The sequence below is a fragment of the Cucurbita pepo genome, chromosome 14 (genome assembly GCF_057944985.1).
Source record: "Cucurbita pepo subsp. pepo isolate OVF chromosome 14, ASM5794498v1, whole genome shotgun sequence".
Lineage (NCBI taxonomy): Eukaryota > Viridiplantae > Streptophyta > Magnoliopsida > Cucurbitales > Cucurbitaceae > Cucurbita > Cucurbita pepo.
The window spans coordinates 4,047,607-4,068,710 of NC_141811.1; the positions used below are offsets into that span (position 1 = coordinate 4,047,607).

At 34.7% G+C, this 21,104-nt stretch overlaps 3 protein-coding genes across 6 annotated transcripts; 1 reads left to right on the forward strand and 2 right to left on the reverse strand.

Annotated features, from left to right (window-relative positions):
- Positions 1 to 2,994: 2,994 nt before the first annotated feature.
- On the forward strand, positions 2,995 to 6,751 carry LOC111809930 (transcription factor GTE3, chloroplastic). 4 transcript variants are annotated; one of them, XR_002817335.2, is made up of 6 exons: positions 2,995 to 3,967; positions 4,226 to 4,818; positions 4,913 to 4,961; positions 5,503 to 5,576; positions 5,767 to 5,818; positions 6,463 to 6,751. XR_002817335.2 is itself a non-coding variant. In XM_023696405.2 (4 exons), exons 1-3 carry the CDS (start codon positions 3,304 to 3,306, stop codon positions 5,559 to 5,561), a joined length of 1,623 nt encoding a protein of 540 aa, XP_023552173.2. In that variant the 5' UTR covers positions 2,995 to 3,303; the 3' UTR covers positions 5,562 to 5,576; positions 6,463 to 6,751. The 4 variants fall into 4 exon arrangements, 1 of the variants encoding a protein (XP_023552173.2); XR_015411711.1 differs by having other exon boundaries at positions 2,995 to 4,818; positions 5,503 to 5,639; positions 5,743 to 5,818; XR_002817334.2 differs by having other exon boundaries at positions 2,995 to 4,818.
- An 859-nt stretch (positions 6,752 to 7,610) lies between these two features.
- On the reverse strand, positions 7,611 to 10,023 carry LOC111809931 (malate dehydrogenase, mitochondrial). The gene is made up of 7 exons (XM_023696407.2): positions 9,672 to 10,023; positions 9,184 to 9,357; positions 8,922 to 9,090; positions 8,718 to 8,779; positions 8,467 to 8,588; positions 8,197 to 8,314; positions 7,611 to 8,041 (listed from the first exon to the last, which is right to left on the reverse strand). The coding sequence occupies exons 1-7, from the start codon at positions 9,927 to 9,929 to the stop codon at positions 7,901 to 7,903; spliced, it is 1,044 nt and encodes a 347-aa protein (XP_023552175.2). The 5' UTR covers positions 9,930 to 10,023; the 3' UTR covers positions 7,611 to 7,900.
- Positions 10,024 to 11,536: 1,513 nt separating this feature from the next.
- Positions 11,537 to 19,820, reverse strand: IPT9 (isopentenyltransferase 9). The gene is made up of 13 exons (XM_087117726.1): positions 19,459 to 19,820; positions 18,791 to 18,844; positions 18,145 to 18,187; positions 17,890 to 17,998; positions 17,214 to 17,412; positions 15,674 to 15,911; positions 15,376 to 15,470; positions 14,253 to 14,347; positions 13,442 to 13,517; positions 12,437 to 12,576; positions 12,191 to 12,338; positions 11,919 to 12,098; positions 11,537 to 11,812 (listed from the first exon to the last, which is right to left on the reverse strand). The coding sequence occupies exons 1-11, from the start codon at positions 19,726 to 19,728 to the stop codon at positions 12,251 to 12,253; spliced, it is 1,407 nt and encodes a 468-aa protein (XP_086973852.1). The 5' UTR covers positions 19,729 to 19,820; the 3' UTR covers positions 11,537 to 11,812; positions 11,919 to 12,098; positions 12,191 to 12,250.
- Between the last annotated feature and the right edge of the window lie 1,284 nt (positions 19,821 to 21,104).

Genomic DNA, 21,104 nt, shown 5'->3' on the forward strand with positions numbered 1-21,104 from the left:
ATAAATGAAATGATAACTTTTGTGTAATACCCAATTTACTTTCCCTATAATTGGACAATTAACATTTATGGATATTCACTCATATTACTCAATTTTTTTTATCATGACTAATTTCATCATGGTTAATTATATGTATTTTAATATCATATAATTAACCAACTGAGAATTTATATATGACGCCAGACGAATTTGATATGAAACAGAAATTTTGAAGCGTATAAAAAATGAAAAATGGTATTAGAGCCCAAAAAATATGATATATGTTGGAGGTGGATTTGAACTGTTACAAATATTATCAGAATCGCGAGTCACTGGTCGGAGTAGGGCGAGACTCTCTTCGTAGTATATGCATTTTAAAATCTTGAGGGGAAGCTTGTAAAGGAAAGCCCAAAGAGGACAATATTTTTTAGCGATAGACTTATACTATTAAAAATTGTATTAGAGTCAGACACGAGGTAGTGTTCTAACAAGAACGTTAGGGTCCGGAGGGGGTGGATTGTGAGATCCCACATCAACATTTAAGCATGTAAAAACTACTATCTAGCATCCGCGTTTTAAAACCTCAAGGAGAAGCCCACACGCGAAAGCCCATATATAACAATGTCTGTTTGGGTGTTACATTGCTTCCTTTGTTCGGGTGTTACATTGCTTCCTTTTAGATATTTATTAATTTTTTAATAATTTTTTAAGTAATATATATAAAATTAAAATTAATTTGGTAAGGATTGGATATGGCAGCAAGCATTGTCCAGCCCCTTTCCTCTCTTCCTTTTTACTTTTAATTTTAATTTTATTTTTATTTTAAATTCAACTATTTTTCATCATGATAAAAAAAAAAAATTAATTTATTTATTGAATATTAAATTTTTGTGGATATTTTCCCCTAATTATCTCAGTAAATTTATCATTTTTTTCCAAAACCAATATTTTACATTTTTATAACCTAAAAATAAAAAATAAAAAACTAAAACTGTTAAATAATTTCCATTAATTTAATTTTGGATCTCAAATTTAAAGTTAGTTAAATTTGATTCACATATTTAATTTTTAATTAAAAATGTCTTAATTAATTAAGTTCTATATAATCTCTCAATTAATTAATTAATTCTGAGAATTTAAGTGAAGGGCCACACAAAGTTATTGTTTGATAATTATTTATTTGGCCCCACACAATTATTTGTACCAATTTATAAATATTATTTTTAAAATTTGTCCCTTTAAAATATATTAAATAAAAAACAATTTTCATTCAATTTAAAATACTATTTTCATTCTTATCTCTTAAATTTGTCCTTTTTTATAAAATTTGTTAGTACTTATCTAATTTAAAAAACATTTATTTTGATCGTATATTTCTATTAATGGATATTCCGTAAATAATTCAAAATTTAATATTTTTCAATTTAAATTTAAAAAATACATACATTTTTTTTTAAAGAAATCTTAAATTTTTAAATAATTAGAAAAAAAAATGTCGAGGTGAACATAATTTTAATTTTTAAATGTAGAAAATAAAAAATAAGTATCGTTAATGCGATGTTATTATAGACAATAATTTATATTTAAAAAAATTAGAAAAAAAGTAATAAATTTGTAGCTATCAACGGGATTTAACGATTTATTTAATTACGTGTTCTTTAATGTAAATAATTTTTTGAAAATTATTAAATTTAAAGAGAAATATAGTATAGGTTAAAAGGGCATGTGAAGAGTACAAGAGCTCAGTGGTATGTTGCTATCAATGTGGGACTTTGACACATAGTAAAATGACCTTTTTACCCTTCTTTTTCTACCATTTTCACTTTCTTTACCCCTCCCCTCAATATTATCCTTTGATTTTTTTTATTATTTAAATTCATTTTGAAAATTTAATTAAAAAGAAAAAAAACATAATAAATATAATATAAAATTACATACATTATTTTCACACACTTAACTATTTATTTGATAAAATTTTAATAATAAAAATGATTTTTTTTAATTTAATTTAATATTAAATAAGTATTTTTTATATGCATTAATGTGACTTATTTTATTTAATACCTGTTTTAAATTCTTTTCTTTGTAATAAATGTTTTTAAAATAATTAATTAGTTGTTGGGTGTAAATGTAAATAGCCATTAAAGAACCAAACGGTGGGCTTTATTAATATGTGGGGTATTGTTGGAAATTGACTTTTTTTTTAATTTTTTTAAATTATTATTTTTCATTAAAATTATTAAATATAAAAAATTAATTTTAGCAGAAAACTTCATATGGGCCTTGGCGATCATAAGTCCAAGAGTAAGTGGGCCAGTTCGAATTCAGCCCAGCCCATTAAAGGCCCAGATTGCATATCCTTATCCAATATTTATTTATTTATTTTAAAATTCTACCTTTTGGTTTATCTCAATTAATCTTGCTAAGCTCGAGTCGGGTAACTTCCGTTCAGAAAAAGAAGAAGTATGTGAGATCCCACATTGGTTGGAGAGGTAAACGAAGCATCTCTTGTAAGAGTGTGGAAATCTCTCCCTAGTAGACATGTTTTGAAACCGTGAAGCTGATGACGATACGTAATGGGTCGAAGTGGATAATATCTACTAGTGGTGAGCTGGACTGTTACAAATGGTATCAGAGCCAGACACTAAGCAGTGTGTCCGCAAAGATACTGGCCCCCCCAAGGGATTGGAATTATGAGATCACATATCAGTTGGAGAGGGGAACAAAACAATTCTGGGCGACGTTAAATCGTAAGGCTGACGAAAATACGTAACGGGGCCGAAGCGGACAATATCTACTAGCGGTGGCCTTGAGCTCGTGCAAAGAAAAAAAAAAAAAAACAAAACAAAAAATTAATCCCAAAAAACAAAAAAAAAAAAAAAAAAAAGAAAAACTTTGATTTTGAGAAAAAAAAAACGATCAAAATTAATTTTTATCGAATTTTTTAGTAATTCGTACAAAAAAAAATCATAACTTTTTATAAGTATATTACTAAATAAATAAAAAAAAGAAAGAAGACAAGACATAGTGGGAAGCCCACTCGCGCATCCCGCGCGTGTAACTCGATCTCGGCCACCACTTCTGCGTTTCACAGTGAACAATGGAGTCCGAACTAACGAGCTAAACGATGAGCTTCATCAATCCGTTCAACAGCTTTTCGAATCCATCTTCAATCCAGTCTACGATCTCGCAGATTTCGTCGAATATTCCAGCCCCTATTTCCTTTTTCTTTACTATGATCGTCAAGCCGGAACCCTAGTTTTTGTATTGTTTGGTTTTCGATTCTACATCCTCCACCTGCATCGATTGTGGTAGATTACATGAATGGCTTCAGTGCTGCAAGGCGGAGATGATGCGGGAGGGAATCCCAGGAGAACGGATTATGAAAAGTTTAGTGCCGGGAAGCAACAGAAAGAGCGTAAAATTGCCAAACATGTTGCTCGAAATTCCGTAAAAACTCCTGCGGTCACCAATGGCGTTGCTAATCCGTCCTCTCCTTCGTATAATCCGATCGATGCTTTACTCACGTTTAGGGAATCTTCGCGTCAAAATCTGTGCATCGAACCGATTAACGCCGAGGTCATGCCGGGATATACAAGATTCGATAACCGAGTTAGGATTAGTTTGAATTCCAGATCGAGGTCTGGGATTAAAGAGCTTACGACGAAGCTGAGAGGCGAGCTTGATCAAGTCAGGAGTCTTGTGAAGAAGTTTGAAGCTCAGGAGTTGCAGCTTAGCGGCTATGGTGGGGATTTTGGACATAGTCAGTCACAGTTTTCCGCTAATAATTTGGTAGACAGGGTTGATACTACATTGAAGGCTAATTCCGAGGTTGGTTCTGCATATCTGCCCGAATCGAGGCTTGTTCGGAGTGTTTCGGTGGCTGAAAACTTCGGAGAATTTGCAGAGAAAGAGATGAACAAGGATAAGAACACGAAATATACTCCTACAAATGAGCTCCCATTGCCGGACTGCAACTTGGATGGAGGTAAGATTACTGGTCCTGTTCTTAAAATCTGTAGTAACTTGCTGGAAAGATTGATGAATCATAAATTTGGTTGGGTTTTTAATGTTCCTGTTGATGCAAAACGTTTGGGGCTTCATGATTATCATAAGATCATAACGAAGCCAATGGATTTGGGTACTGTAAAGATGAGACTAAATAAGAATTGGTATAAATCACCAAAAGAGTTTGCTGAGGATGTGAGACTAACATTTAGCAATGCCATTACATATAACCCGAAAGGGGAGGATGTTCATATTATGGCAGAGCAGTTGTCTAAGATATTTGAAGAGAAATGGAAGGTTATTGAAGGCAAACAAAATGATGGTTCAGTTTTACCAACACCCAGTTCTAGAAAATCTCCAGCTCTTGCCACTCCTCCAATGGAATCAAGAACTTTCAGTCGATCAGATTCTACGACGAAGCCTCCGCCTGCGAATCGGGGAAGTTTCGGTAAATCAGATTCGGTAACAAGACCCCTCAATCCCAAACAGACCCTTGTAGATGTTGTTCATCCTGACAAGAAACCAAAAGCCAAGAATCAAGAACACAGAGACATGACTTATGAAGAAAAACAGAAACTAAGCATTGATCTTCAGGATTTACCATCAGATAAGCTGAATAATGTTGTTAAGATTATCAAGAAGAGGAACCAGGGACTCTTTCAAAACGATGACGAAATTGAGTTGGATATTGGAAGTGTCGATTCCGAAACGCTTTGGGAACTTGAGAGGTTTGTGGCAAACTACAAAAGAAGTTTGATCAAGAACAAGAGAAAAGCTGAGGCCAGTCTTCAATCAGGAGAGAAATCATCTCACCACTCGACCAAGGATACTGTAAGATTTGCATTAAATTTGTTACAGTTTCGACTTTGTTCGTTATAAAAAATGGTCAGCAGGGTGAAACATACGCCATACTGTAATGATGCAGGATCCAGCAGTGGCTAATGCAGCAGGAGAACATGTAGGTGGTAATGCAGGTAAATTTATTGAATTCTTTTTGTAAAAAGCTTTTTAGTCTAAGAGGAACTTAACCTTGGTAACATAGAAAAGGAAAAACATAACAAAACATGTCTCTACCATGGAAACAACCACTTGATACTAGGTTATTGCCTGATGTAACTTAAGTTGAAGAAGGAATAGTGTCTATTTTTCGTCGGGGTTTCCTGGAAAAAAATAGTCGATCATGATTTTCCTACTGGTTGTGGGCGAGGAGGGATTTGAACCCCCGACACCGTGGTTCGTAGCCACGTGCTCTAATCCTCTAAGCTACAGGCCTCACCCTGTCTCTACTGGATATGTTCCCGGGGTACCCTAAAAAAATGGAACCTTTCATCATGTGCGCCCCATGGATGAATCTATAGTTTTAAAGTTCATACCATATCACTAATTTGCTGAGCATGTGATTCAGTCAGTGGTTCTAGCAGTAAGTTGTAAAGTTATATCCTAATCAGTCGGTGATTATATAATCTATATCAGCTATTTCCTTAAACTTCATTCATTTGCTTCTTTGTTGTACAGACTCTGAAAATGATAGTTCCTCGACATGTGGAGACGGAATTCGGTCTCACTCAGGTTGAATCGACTAAAATAAGGTAGGAAGTCGAAGTCTGGTACCGAGCTCGGTAGCTTGCTTCCTATCAATATTTAACATTGAGTACTCTTTGTTCTATGATTTTCCAGCATCTGCTCCCTTTATCTAAACCAATTATGCTGAAAGAATTGTGTGTGAATAATCATATATTTTGATCATTTTGACATTTTTTTGAAAATGTTTCCTTGTAGGCCTCTAACTTAAAGATTGTGTTCATCTTGCTTGCATTCTACACCAACATAGGTGATTTGATATCGTATTTCATTATTATTTTTATGGCAGTTCCTCTTTTCATCATGATAAATTTCTTGTAGCTTTGCTTATAGAACCTTCAAACCTTTACCGGACGTTCACTTTTAGGCCGAATTACAAATACGCCCTTCAACTTTGCAATCGGTTTCAAAAATACCCTTATTCTTTTAAAAGTTTGTAATATCGTTACCCTTGACTTTTCTAAAATTTTCAAAACTACCCTCCTTCGAGTATAAATCCGTTAGAATTTTGGATGAAAATTGGGACTTGGAATGAGTATGATAGTGTTTTGGTCCTAATTTCCGTTTCAGTCTACTGCTTGAAGTCTCAGTTCTCCTACTGTCAGGGTAATTTTAAAAAGTTTATCAAAGGTTAAAGAATAATGTTACAACTTCTGAATTAAGGGACAAAAGGTCAAGGATAGCCTCGTTTTTACACATCAAAACCAATTTTCATTTACGTTTTGTTGTAATTTACTATGTTTTCCCATTATAAAAAAGAGTAACATTAATTTACTATGTTTTCCCATTATAAAAAATATAAAAAGAGTAACATGTTGTGGATCGAGGCCTTTTCTTATGTAGATGAAACTATGTATGAAATCTGAAATTGATGAACTCGTTTCTCTGCAACAGGATCGTATTGTATAGTTCGGGGACGACAGAGCAATCTCGGGGCTCATGCAGAGGGAAGAGATCAAAAGTTCTCTTTGATAGTTTTAGAAGATGGAATCAGAAATCTCATTCATGGTTTCGTTTGCATTTAATTAATAGCCATTTCCCCATTTCTTGCTTTGACAATTTGTAAGTCCATATTTTTGTAAAATAAAAGCTAGAAGTTGTTCTTTGGCCCCAAACTTATTTACATCCTTGTAACATTTTATGTTGCAGAAGCATCTGTATATACTAAAAGCATCTTTTAACCTTTTCTTTTCTTAGTACAAATATGTACAAATAAGGACGTCTCTAAATCTCACTTCAAGAGAGTTAGGATAAATCTGATCCCCTCCTGTTCCCCACCTACGTACGTATATGAGATATAAATCTGATCCCCTCCTGTTTCCCCACCTGTGTATATGAGATATAAATCTGACCCCGACCCCTTCTCCTGTTTACGTATATGGGATATCTCCTATTTACGTATATGGGATATTTTAAGTAGTCGCAGGGTTCAGACTCTATTACAAGAATATTTTTTTTTATTTTTTTTTAGTAGGATGCAATTATGTTGACTTTGATATAATTTATGAGCGTAAATCAGACTCCATTAGGAGAGATGCTTAAAAAAAAACGTTAAACAGATATATTTCATTTCATTTTATCATTCAAGCTCATTCAAATGCAAAGTTTAGGATGACCCATCAATTGTTTAATAAACAGATAAATGTCTTTTCGAAGGTCTGAATTAACATGCCAAAAAGTAATTATTCATGTTTATAAACTGCCCTTCTAAAAAAAAAAAAAAAAAAAGAATATAAACTAATATCTGAACTTTTCCAACCAACTTGTATAACAAATATCATGAAATATTGGGTTGCCCTGTCATGTCATACCAATTGGGTTTGTGAAAATTTATCAATGAATAAAAACACAAATTTTAAAAAATTCAACCTCCACGCAGAATTGATACATAAACAGTTTTGTGACCAAAAGAACAAAAGAAAAAACACCTTTTTGTTGCATTTAAAACATTTAGAAATCTGATGAAATCCACTAAAGTTAAAGTTCAGTCAATTCATCTCCCACATTGAACCTACACAAATCAATGGAAGGAAACTTTACCACAACAACCTATCATGGTAGGACGATTCTCAATATAAAAATTGAAGAGTTTAATATGAAGTATCACAGATTACAAAAGTAACCAACCACAAATCCCACAAAAACATGCCACGGGGAATTATTGATAAACTTTATACGACAGAAAATGATCTAACCTAACAAAAACAGTAAAGCCGGTTGCTCGCAAGCAGCATTATCAGTTACAATTGGGTCGGGAAAAGCAAAAATTGATGAGTTTTATGGTGATGCGGGCAGAGATACCTGTCCTGATTGTAAATAATATAAACATCTTCTAATTGGCGTTTGCAAACTGGATTCCTTTCTCAATAGAAGCTTTGAGCTCGGGCTTGAGCTTTTCCAAACCTTCTTTCTCGAAGTCTGAGAGAGTACCCAAATCCAAAACTTGTTCTACTCCATTCTTTCCAAGTTTAACCTATTTACACAATAAAATCGAAGTGAACAACAATTCATGTTGTTGGAGGATTACGACTATAAAGAAACACCAACAGTTCAACTTCTAATGTTTCAAGTTTGCCTAAAACATATGCTACAAGGAAAAAGCCGTCCGAAGACGACAGAACCAATTACCTTTGAGGCAAAGAATGGAAGTTCAGTGACAGTTGATTGCACAAACGTGCATTCCACAACATCTGGAACCCCATTCAATCCCTTGAGACAAGCATCGGCGAAAAGTGCTCCAGCATAGCTGCCAGAAACAATAAAAACGTTTAATATATTCTCATTCTTCACCGAGTAATATTTGTGTGATGATCGCAACATAACAATACTGTTCACAAGCCTCGAAGTTCAGGAAATAAACTTCTAATAAATAATCCCGCAGAAAGTAAAAAGTCTTACGCCATTGATAATGTAGCAGAACCCTTTCCTGCCTTTGCTTCCACAACTTCTGTTCCTCCATCTTGAGTTCGCTTGGTGAGAGCCAAAATAGTATCATCTGACAAATTAGCTTTTGGGGTAGCCTGAGACAATCAGATACACCGTATAAAAACAACAAGGCCCTCTAATCCAAAGCATCCGATGCAAGATCACTGCTTATATCACTAATAAAATTGTAAACAGAAAGAAAGATGACTTAGAAAGGGAAGTACCTGAGAAAATAGTGGAAGAATAGTAATACCAGCATGGCCACCAATAACAGGCACATTAACCTCTGTAACAGTATTACAACAGTTAGGCAATAAAGTTTGACCTTGCTCCTATGTGTGCAGCGTAACAAGGAAACATCCTTTGATCATTGTAAATGGAAAATTACAGAGAAATTTCAAAAACGGAATTATAGCAACGACTTATACCAGATACTGGCGCATTAGCTTTCCCAGCATAAAAGGTCTTGGCCCTGACGACATCAAGAGTAGTAACACCAAACAACTTCCTTTCATCGTAAGTACCAGCTTTCTTGAAAACCTCAGCAGCAATTGGGACAGTTGAGTTGACGGGGTTACTGATCATGTTAACAAGAGCCTGCAAATCCGTATTTCGATTACAAAATGAAGCCAGATAAAAAAGAAACTAAAGAAAAGAAAATGCATCAGTAGAAGAGTTGTGGGAACAGACATCGGGGCAGTACTTAGCAATGGCTGTGCAAAGTGATTTAACAATGCCAGCATTGATGTTGAAGAGATCATCACGGGTCATCCCAGGCTTTCTTGGAACACCGGCAGGAATGATGACAACATCAGATCCCTCCAAAGCTTTGGCGAGTTGCTCCTCACCCGCGTAGCCGGTAACCTACAAGTCGCAAAAAGAGTTCAGAATGAGCATGCAATGAACACTGATTTAAATAAATTACAGAGAATGCAAAAAATCATGAAATGAACAAAAATAGCCCAAATCGATGAATACGAAACGCATTACAACAAAACATAACTCAAAATCGACTTAAAATATGGAGCAGAAAACAAATCCGGAAACAAAATAACACAGAAATTGAAATCACGCGAACGAAAACAAGATCCAATGCAGTCCTAAAAGAGGCATCCACAAATCAAAACACAATTACTCGTAACCGTGCAAGAAAAAAGGTGGAAAGAAACGATATTGACCTCGGATCTAGTGTTAACATGACCGACATCGGCGGCAACACCAGGAGTACCAGCGATATCGTAGAGTGCGAGCCTAGAAACAAGTGGATTGAGCTTCATAAGAAGCGACAATGGCTGTCCAATCCCACCAGCGGCACCGAGTACGGTGACTTTCCTTTCCGGCACCGATTCGGTCCCAAAGCTACGTCTCAAGAGGTGATTCGACGATGAGGACCTCGAAACGGCAGAACGAACGGATCTGAGAAGTGAGGCCTTCATTGTTCCACGTAGAAGAAATCCGACGAAACCGAGAAAGAGAAGAAGAAGAAGAAGAAGAAAGGGTTTTGAGGAAATGAAGGGTTATTCAGATCGAAGCTTTGTGCCTTCGCTTTTATTCTCAAGGCGAAGGGTATGATGGTAATTTCTATATTTTTTTTCTTTCCATCGGTCTTTTTTCAGATCTTGAATTTTGTTGCTTAGTTATCTAAAAATGGAATTTTTTTTAGTTAAAAAATAATAATAATAAATAAATAAAAACACATAGATGTTATAAACACACTTAAATTTAAATTATAAATTTAAGTTATTGATTCCAGGTCATATAGGAATAAGGTTCAAAACTATCGGTCTGGATGCATCAGCTACATACATATGGTCAAACAAGGTTCAAGACTATCGGTCTGGTAGGATGCTTCAGTTGCATACATCACTCAACTTCCACTTGACACGCCTCAGCTCATAAATCACTCAACTTCCACTTGACACGCCTCAGCTCATACATCACTACACTTCCAGTTGACACTATTGTGATGATAAACGACTCTATTTATAGGTCATCTAATAAATTTTTAAATTTTCATAAAATCTCATATTTTAAATTTTATAATAATAAATATATGATTTACAAAATAAAATATTTATATATGTAATTTTTTTTACGGAGAGATTGGAATTTCAAATCAACTTTTTAATATTAAATTTTAAAAAAATAATTAAAAGAGAGAGAGAAAAAGGCAAATTATATAAACGACGACGCTTTTTGAATTTAACAACTGTTGTATAAATTAAAAGAATAAATAAGAGGTCTTTGAGTAGACGTTTTATTTTTTAAAATATTTATATTGACAATTTAAACCATGAATTTAAAGAAATAGCGTTTTAAACTTTGAATGGGTATAAAATAAAAAACTTTAAAAAGTAAAGGGTATGAAGAGAAATTATCAATATTACTATTATTTATTATTGTAAAAAATATATATATCTATTTTGACATTAATTTTTAAGTATTTGTTCTTAAAACAATATTCATTTTAGCTCTAGAAAAGAAAATAATAATTTAATCCCAAACTTTAATTCGTAATAAATAGTTTTAATCTTTCTATTTCTATTTCTAATTTTATATATGTGGATCCCACGTCGGTTGAAAAAGATAACAAAGCATTTTTTATAAGCGTGGAGAAACCTCTCCCTAATAGATGCGTTTAAAATCATGAAGGTGACAACGATATGTAACGAGTCAAAGCATATAATATTTGTTAGTGGTGGGCTTAGGTTGTTACAAATGGTATCAGAGCCAAACACGGAAATAGTGTGCCAATAAGGACACTAAGCTCCGAAGGGGAGTAGACACTGAACGGTGTGCTAGCGAAGACGTTGGGCCTCGAAAGGGGTAGACTATGAGATCACACATCGGTTGGAGAGAGGAACAAAACACTCTTTAGAAGAGTGTAGAAGCCTCTCCCTAACATCAATTGTGAGATCCCACATTGGAGAGGAAGTCCAAAAGAAAAAGCCCAAAAAGGACAATATCTGCTAGCGGTGGGCTCGGACTTGGGCTATTACATAACTCATTAACTCATTACACGAGAGAAAAAACGACACTTGGATGAATTTTTTCAACACAATACCATGAAAAAACCAAATAAGTTCATAGTGTTGGTGGGCAAAACAAGATGATTAAAGTGAAGGGCATCCTTGAAAAAGATTGTGGACCATTTTCTTTTCTTGCTCTTATCAGCAAAGGAGATGGATGCCCTTTGGCCATGGCAGATGCCTTTCCATGAGGCCATCTGGTCATCTTTTTATGGGAATGTGTGCAACTTTAATCTGCTAGAATATTACTATCACTTTACATAATATTCCTATTCATTCAAAGAACAAAACTAACCAAAAAAAAAAAAAAAACATCAAAGTCAGGTTGGTTCATAGGACAAGATATAAGTACCTCAAAATAAATTAGACCAACTCCAAAAAATAAGGCATACTGACCACTTTGAAGACTGAATGGTCATTGGGAACTCATCATTCTGGAGTTCTGTAACTGCAAGCGCTGAATAAGCTCGCCTTCTTTAAGATGACCAAAAATGGGGGGGGGGGGGGGGGGGGGGAATCCGATATTGAGAAGCAGCATTATCAAACTTCTGAACTTATGGACAACTCAAATGAGATCTGCTGCAGAAAAATCCATGCATCAGAACGATTTTAACCCGAACAAGCTGAAAAATGAAATATATTGTATAGGAGTAAAGTCAATGGCCTACCAAGATTTTTTGGTGAGTATGATTCCTTTGCATAAAAAAATGAGGTCGAGATCGACTCGTTCAAGCGACAGGATTATCTTGGTAAACACTTTGGGTTCTTTTTATCCAATCCAAAACATCAGCACAATCTTCACGTTTAACAAAATATCTGTGAATTGGGGGGTGAAGAAGCTGTTATTAGCACATTTCATGATTTGATATAATAATGCCCATATGTGATATAATTGACTTGACTGTAAGTAGTACCTATTTTTCGCTCGATAAGCCTTGAGTTCCGAAGCCTCTCGGTGACTGGAAATATCTTTCTCCATTCTAAGTGAATCTGGAACGGAGATATTTCCACTTTCATTATGGTAAGCATCATAAATAAAGTCGAGTGCATTTTCCTGCAAATATTTTTGTCCCACACATTGATCAGAACAGACTGAGAATTTCATCATAAAATTGTTACTATAAACATGGAACTAGTAATTTAAACAACTCTTGATGCATTGTTATAATGAACTGTCCTTACAATTCAATCATTAACATGAATACAATGGATTTATCCATGTAAGATTCATCTACTCCTGTGCTCATTAAAAAACCAAGTCACTGAAGCATTGACGCGTTGCTTACATAAGCACGGGTTTAGTCATGGGTTGAATGCATGCTGACTATAGAATGATACTACCCGAACCATATTTTACAAGAAGAAGAAAGCAGCATGTTGATAGAAGTAAATGGTTGAGTTTGAAATTGACATAAAAGGATTGTACAAAAGCAACCATGCTGAAGATAAAATTCTCAACAAAGGCTATGATTAGTAATACTAATTCTCTTTCTCCTTTTGTAAGAGACTTCTCAACAACTTCAAAGTCTTCATGGTTTCATAGACGAACTACAGGAATTCAGAGGTATAAAATCTTTGAGAAAAATAGAACAGTTGCATAGTAAAGATAGTTAATACGTGGTCGTACATCGAAATTTACTAGTATTAGTATCCGAAGTAGAATGTATTGTAAAACTTAATTATTTAAGCACGATGAAGAAACTATAATAAAAACCCTTCCACTAAGAAAATTAGTTTAAGACGATTACAGAATTCAATCAAGTGAATAACAAGAACATCAGCGATCAACTTTTAGATTAGAGAATGAAGGTTGTAAAATACAGAGTATGTGGAGGACAAAATTGGCAGCGCTACTTTTCATAGTGGGAAAGAAATGTAGTTTGAACAGAAGAAAGAAAATAAATAAATAACTAACATACCAGGGGTTTAGAAGCATCAAGCCAGTGATATATCCGCTCATTCCTAAACCAAGTCAATTGCCTTTTTGCAAAATTTCTGCACAGTGATTTTTCAGTTTCTGATTTGAAATCCAACAAAACGCAAAAGCATAGGGAATATATTAGAAAGATAAGGGGAGTATATAGCACTATAAGCATGGTTTGTACTCAAAGTACTTCTCCCACAAGGAATCAGCAAGAACCATTGGGCAAGGCCATAAAATATAAAGCTAATGCTAGTTCAAACAGCCTGTAACTGCATTTGAAATTCTCAACAGATCGCATACCTAGGCGTAATCTGGTTAAGAAAGGATTCCAGAACTATTTTCTGCCGCTGTTGGATTCAACCTTTTTTCTACCCTTTAAGTCATTCCATTCAATCAAATTTAGCTTTAGGAAAACACCCAAAGGTGTATTTTGGAGAGGAGCTTGTTATGTTGGAAGGTCTAAGCCCTAGAGAATATTTGTAGGCCAAAGACCTTATCTATGCATAGACTGATCTGTGTTGTATTTGCATAAAAGAGGAGATTGTTTATTCCAATTCCGATGGTTTTTGAAAACAAAAGAGTAACCTAGTCCATCTTGTTATATGGCTTCATAATTTGACAATAATCATCCAACTTTTTTTTTCCTTGAAACAAATCATATAATTTACTGTGAACACAGTTTGAAATTTCTATTGAGCCAGTTGATTAATTGTCCACTGAACAAATATCCTCAAAATCTAGAACAACTTGGACGCATAGCTTTCTCAAAACTAAAGCCATTTGGCTCACACGCACAATGGAATTACCTAGATGCTTTCTGAAATCCAGAGAGAAAGGCAAAGAACTCTCCTGGAGAACTCCTTCCACCTTGTTGCCTACACCTTAATAGGTACTCCATAGCCTGAAATTCATGATTCACAATAGATTAGTGGCTGCATATCTTGCCTACACTGAAGAGTAAAACTAACAAAATTAGGTGCAAATAAATGCTAAAAAAGATGACAGTTCCACAATGTAATTTATGGAACTTATCAAGAAGTTATAGGATATAAAAAAAACAAAAAAAGAAGTTAAAGAAATCATATGAAGAAGTTATGACAAAGACTTTCAATGGCTTCTGCAGTCTCCATGAATTAGCGAAGGAAGTTCCTACCATAGTAGATGGTATTAACTTTGTATCTAGGAGAGTCAGTTTCTCTTGGGAAGCTTCAAAGCCATTTAACAAGTACAAGAATTAATATTATCTATGTTTAAACCGAGATAAGTTATGGGGTGCTGCTTCCTGACAAATTGTTTCATGGCTGCGTAGCTAAGAACATCCTCCCCAGAAGAAATTCCAGTCACATTTTGTCGATTTTCCTTTCCTCTTCTTTGTTTTATTTATTATTATTATTTTTTTTTCTATTACAGCCTTTGAAAGTGCTACATATTAGGTAATGAATTAGCTGCAGACAGCCACAAGCCCACAACCCTTCCAAGAGGCTTGTACTTGATCATTCATGAATTTTCAATGAGAAGGCAAAAGAATATAGGGAAGCTCAACACACGCACACACATAATATCAAAACTCTGCTCAATAGAGCTTCTTTGTGCTCGCATCCAGTACATGAAAAAGGTCGACCATGTGCATAAAGGCGATTATTAAAAATAAATCCCACATTGCTAAAGTTGAAGTTTATATTGAGTATAATACTATTCAAACCATTCTACTTAATAGCTTAAGTTTTTGTGACTTCTACTTAACATATAATCAAGTCCAAGCTCATAATTTTTTTAACAACGAATGGAGCCAGAATGAAGTACCCTTAACGGTTTCATTGCATAATCTCTGCAAATAGAAAGGTCAGAGTAAACAAACAATAATAGAAAGCTTCCGCACACCATATTCAAATATAAAGACTGAAATATATTAAGATGTCCAGGATGTACTTGTCTATAACCAATAGCTCGAGTGGCAGAATTTGAATCTGGAAGAAGGCCGTTATTAAGAAGCCATGTTGCCTCAGATAAGATCCCATCACTTCCTACAGATAATGAAAAGTATTGGCGTTTGGTAAAATAAACTGACCAATTTACTAATGCGAGCAGTAAAAGATTGTGTCACTCACAAGACAAGTAGAACATCATGCATGATATTACAAGTCTTCAACTGAAATAACTACTAGCTACAACTCAACAGAAGGTATTCTGTTATATTTATTTACTTTAACTTTAATAGTACACCCACCTGAAATCATATCTTCACAGCGGAAGTCAATTGACCTATACAAATTGAGCCTTGGGCTAGAGAGGAAGAAACAAATGAACTCATAATCCAACTCTTTCGAGCTAATTTCCTCACTTGAATCAACAGAAGAGTCAACTGAATGGTCAGCATCCTGAAAGCTGCTTGTTGCACCAGAACCACATCCTTGTCTGAAAGTGTCATATGGAACTTGAAATGCAGATGGAGGTAAACCACTTGCCTGCAAAGGAATGTTATACCACATTAATATATTATAAATTTTCTAATTAGAAAAAAAAAAAAAAAATCATTCAAGAAAAGGTATTGATAGGCTAGAAGGTAGGACAAATACATTACAACTTCAAAATCCTTATTTTTCTCAGCTAGGGGTTTTCCACAGTGCTCTTTATCTGTACTGGATTATTCTTTGTAATTAGGCACTGACGGAAGTGAATCATGAATCATTGGAAGAAAATAATCATTTTTGGCTTTGTCTGTCTTGCTTTAAAGTTTAAACCTCTGGTGAAGGCTGTGGAAAACATTATGGTTAGCTACAGCGTAATCAGTAATCCAGAGGAGATTTTCTTACACCCACATATTAGGGGAAGTGGAAGCTTCTTTGGAAAAACAGTTTCTTTACTACATTGAGAGGGATTTTCAAAAAGAAATAGGAAATGTCTTTTTAGTTGTCCCTTTGTTGTTTTTAGGTAAGAAACCAAACTTCATTGAAAAAGAATGAAAAGAGTACAAGGGCGTAAAGAGAAAAAAAACGAGCCAAAAAATAAAACAGAAGCCCGACACTAACTACAAAAAGGACTCCAATCCAAAAGAACAAGATCTATGTCATAATTTCTTGGTTGGGTTTACTTTAATTTCCTAGTTTGATTTCTTATCCCAAAAAAAAAAACGAAAAAAAAGGAAAGTCATAAATATGGAGTATCTTTGAACTACCGAGCCAAAGAAGCCTAGAAAAAAAAGATACTGTGAATAATGATCTAAGTCACACTGCCAGCACTTCATCAGTCTTATCTTTTAAAAGATCTTTTCATCTCTATCCCTTTAAATATTCCGGTTTTTCCACAAGAAAATAAATTAATTACTCTTCCTCATATATGTTTGAATTCTTCCGTAACTTCTTTATTTCTTTCATTCTTTATTTATTTCTATTTTTAGTTTTTTTTTTTTTTTTTTGGTAAACCAAATTTCAATGACAGATCAAAATAGACAAAACGGTCAAATACCAAAGAACGCAACCAAAGAGTCACAGAAAACCCTCCTGATTGATATTGTAAATTACAGCACGAAGTATCCCATCATATACATCATATAATGTAGTTATCTCAATCCAAATTAAACAGGAAGGTACCTATTAAACCAAGTCTATAGAATCAAGCTAACATGAAATTGCTTGAGCAGATAGACCTTTATGGTTCACACACAAAACCAAGACAAAGAAGACATGCTAGCGCAAATCATGCAAATAGAAGAATAAGCATCCAGAAAGAGAGAGTATCAAATAAACAAGGCAAGAACAAGAAATTACCTTGACAATCTCATAGCTACGCCGCAGTCGGTACCAATCATTAGTAGGTAAATGCTGCGCTCTAGGATCACCAGCTTTGACAACCAATTGCACAGCTGCATCCCAGTCTTCATTTTTCTGCAGGTCAGCTAACTCAGAATATACTTCTACAGCAACGTCTGGGGTGGCCTTCGGAACATTGGGTTTGCCATACATGAACCTTCATTTGATCTCACACCCAAAATAAAAGCTACTTTACAAAATGTTTTTTGTATGATATATTCAATAGCAAAAAGTTGAGCAACCTATTCTACTGAATAATTCGACCATCATTGAGCTCATATGACATCTGTTGGGGGGGGGGGGGGGGGGGGGGGGGGGGGGAGTTGGTGGGACAATATTATACTTGTTCAACATTGTCAATGATACTTTTTTTCTGTTCATCTAATCAGTCATTCTCATCATATGCTCTATTGTTCTTTCACAGACTGGGGGGTCCATCTTCTAATAGCATTAAGTCAGCATTACATGCAAGAAAAAGACACAAGCACCACTAACACCAACAGTCATGCTTCCAGTTCCATTCATTAACTAAGGACGAGACGTTTTGTGCTAATCCTATTTTCAATAATAGTAACCAACAGAAAGAAAAATTCTTCGAATACTTTTCCAAAGGGAAGGCCATTGTGGTACACACCATCTTAAATACAATCCTGTCCCACCAGAAACTATTGGAACACGGCCATTATCAAGGATACATCTTGTCGCTTGCCTAGCATCCTCAAAAAACTGACCAGCAGAATATTCTGGACAAATTTAACAATGAGTTCAAAAATTCTTGCACACAAGAAATATCAATTTGTTCACTGAATGTCTAAATTACATTACAAGCGAATATGGTAAAATAAGTTGGAGTTAAATTCCCAGATGACAGAGCCAGTGAAAAGCATACCTTCATATGGGCGTAGTATGTCAAGCAGATGATGCGGAACCTCCTAAAATAGAGAGAATGAAATCTCGATCGAATGAGAAGTGTATTCAATCAACTTGACTACAGAATTTAAAATATGTATATCTACATTAGCTAAAACAGTCACTTAACATTATTAATACAAATGATCTCACTCAGCCATAATTAAAGTAATCTTATCTTTAACCCAAAAGTATAAAGCATACTTCAGGAGACAAGTTATATGTGAAGTAAATCAAGATTCACTTATCAATATCAGAAACACATGGGTGAATGGACAAACGTCTCTATCTGCATTCATGGACAAACAAATCAATTCCATTAAAAGGACTCCAATATCAAGACTGTATGATTCATTTTTACATTTGGGATTTGAGACTACGCAATCAATTATTCTCAATATTCTTACGCTATTCCAATTACAGCTTAACGACTTGTATTTGATTATTCATAGTTGAATTAACGCAATTTCTACTTTTATGTCAATTACACCTTTTCTTCTCCCCTCTCGTCAGCTTCTCAATGTAGAATTCCTAAGCGTCTTTAAAACAGAGGACTAGACAAGGATTCCTCAAGCTTCAGGTACTAATTAATAGCAAAAATTTAGAGCACGTAGGATATAAGTCACCTGTCTATCCCTTGCAGAAGGCTTGGCAGATCCAATATCAAGACCCTGATATACCTGAAATTAACCAGAATGAATAATATTAGCATTCAAGAAACTGTTTCATTAATATTACAAACTGAAAGCCATACAAATTCCAAAATAAGAAAACATGTTAGCGATGGAACCCTTATCTAGATACACAGCACACAAGCCAAGGAAAATTGCTTAAAGCTAAAAGAAATGTTGCTCTCTCGAAGTATTAGAGCTAAGAAGGCACTGGTTTCTCTTCTTCCCAAAAATTTCGTGGCACCAAAAGTTGTTTCAGGTTTGGAAAGATATGGAAAGATACGTGAACGAGAGACGCTAGAAAGTTTGAAATTCCCGTGCATTGATGTATCGTGCTTTATGCACATATAAATGCTAAGATAAACATGTGTATTGCAGGCTATCATCCTAATATTTTGTACCAAGTCGTTTTCCAGCCTTGAATTCCATTAATCTTCTGTAAAACAAAGCTTTACCTGACTAAATTTAATTGAGCCAACGCTATTAGATTCATTTGCACAACTCGATGAACTCAAACAGCCATTGAAAAAACAGAAAACTGAAATTAAACTCCAATTCTAGTTTCGTTTTCATTTTCCTCCCATTTTCTCAGCAACATACAAAGACAGACATTGTCAATTGACCTGGACAGAGTCGGCGCTGATAATTTCACCATTGAGACGCTTAGCAAGCTCCATAGCAAGCCTGCTCTTCCCAGCACCAGTCGGACCAGATATAACAATCACCTTCTCCTTCCTTTCCTTATTGGCGGTGGCTGAAGCAGAGCAGAAGCTCGCAAAAAGTCGCCGGCGGCGAGTTCCCCGGTACGAAATTGACCGGAAAAGAGGCCTCTCCGCCACGTAGGGAAAGCGCAAACAGGAAGTGTGAAGGCTGCGCACTCCATTGTTCAACATTCTTGAAAGAACAGCTACCAGAGTGAATCTCTGCGGCGAAGATATATCAATTTCATCATCTGCAAGTGTTTTATCAGACAAATTCTTTTATTTCATTTTCCAGATATTTATCTATTGAATTAATGAAATCTTTTCTTTGTGCGTGGAATTTTTATTTTCTGGTTTAAATTGCGCTCAAATCTTAGATTAGGGTTTAATTGAATTTCACGATCCGAACAACTTGAATAGAGTTCACAACTCAATCAAATTCTTTATTTTTCGGTTTGTGTTAGATAGGGTTATACCGTTGTTATTTTCTAAAAAATATTATATTTCTTCGTGTTATATTAATAACTTAAATTTCAGCTCATATATCAAACATTCACAAGTCACGATGCAGGATCAACCCGAGAGAAGTCACTAAATCTTTTTTAGCGCCTGAATCTTATAAAGGACAAAAATCAGTCGTACAGCTTTCGGTGACAGATCGTAAATTCAGACTGAGAACTTAGTTACGACCGGAGATTGAGTTGACTTTGAGCGAGAATGAGAAAGGCCTTAGTCAGAAGTATAGGCCTTAAATGACCTAGTTCCCAATAGGCTAGCCGGTAAAAGTAGACTGCTAATCCACATGCCTACAGGTCTACTGGCTAGTAGGTATACAGCCGATAGTTCTATTTAGAGTGAGATGTCCTTCCAGATTGATCAGAGCCCAAGCATTGAGATCTGGAGAAAGAGCTTCCTCTAGGTAATCATTAATATCGCTTACTAACGTTAAATAAATTTTAATTTTGACAATAATCTTAAAAGTATGGTAGGATTAAATTCGATTGTAACCCTATATTTTTGAGTTGGTCGAGTTAACCCAATAAAGAAAAAAATGTCAACTCGTGAACCGACTTGAATTTTTGTTTTTCAAAAAATTCAACTTAATTCACACCGAAAAAATTCTAACTCATCACAACCTTCACGAGTTAGGTTGTGTAGTTTATACCAATTAAAAAAATCAATATTCGTATTACACAAAATAAAGCCTATCCTGCCTATCCTTTTTCAAAGTTTGGTTAATAAAATTGAAAATTTAAGAGTAAAGCAAAATAAAGGTCTTCAAAACAACCCGATAATCATTTTAAGAAGCTCGACATTTTATCTAACAAAAAGATCGATCTCTGAACAATATTAGAACAACTCAATCGGTTAAAATCAAGATTGAACATACCAATATAAATGTCGAGAACTCGATTTTATAGAAACATCGATGAATAATTTTAGACACATTTTAGAAACGAGAATTTTAAAATATACATTTAAACTAAAAAATTAACGTTGTATACTTTTAAATGAATTAACCTACTTATTACTAACATTATAATCACGTGTCAATTAAATTTTACAGC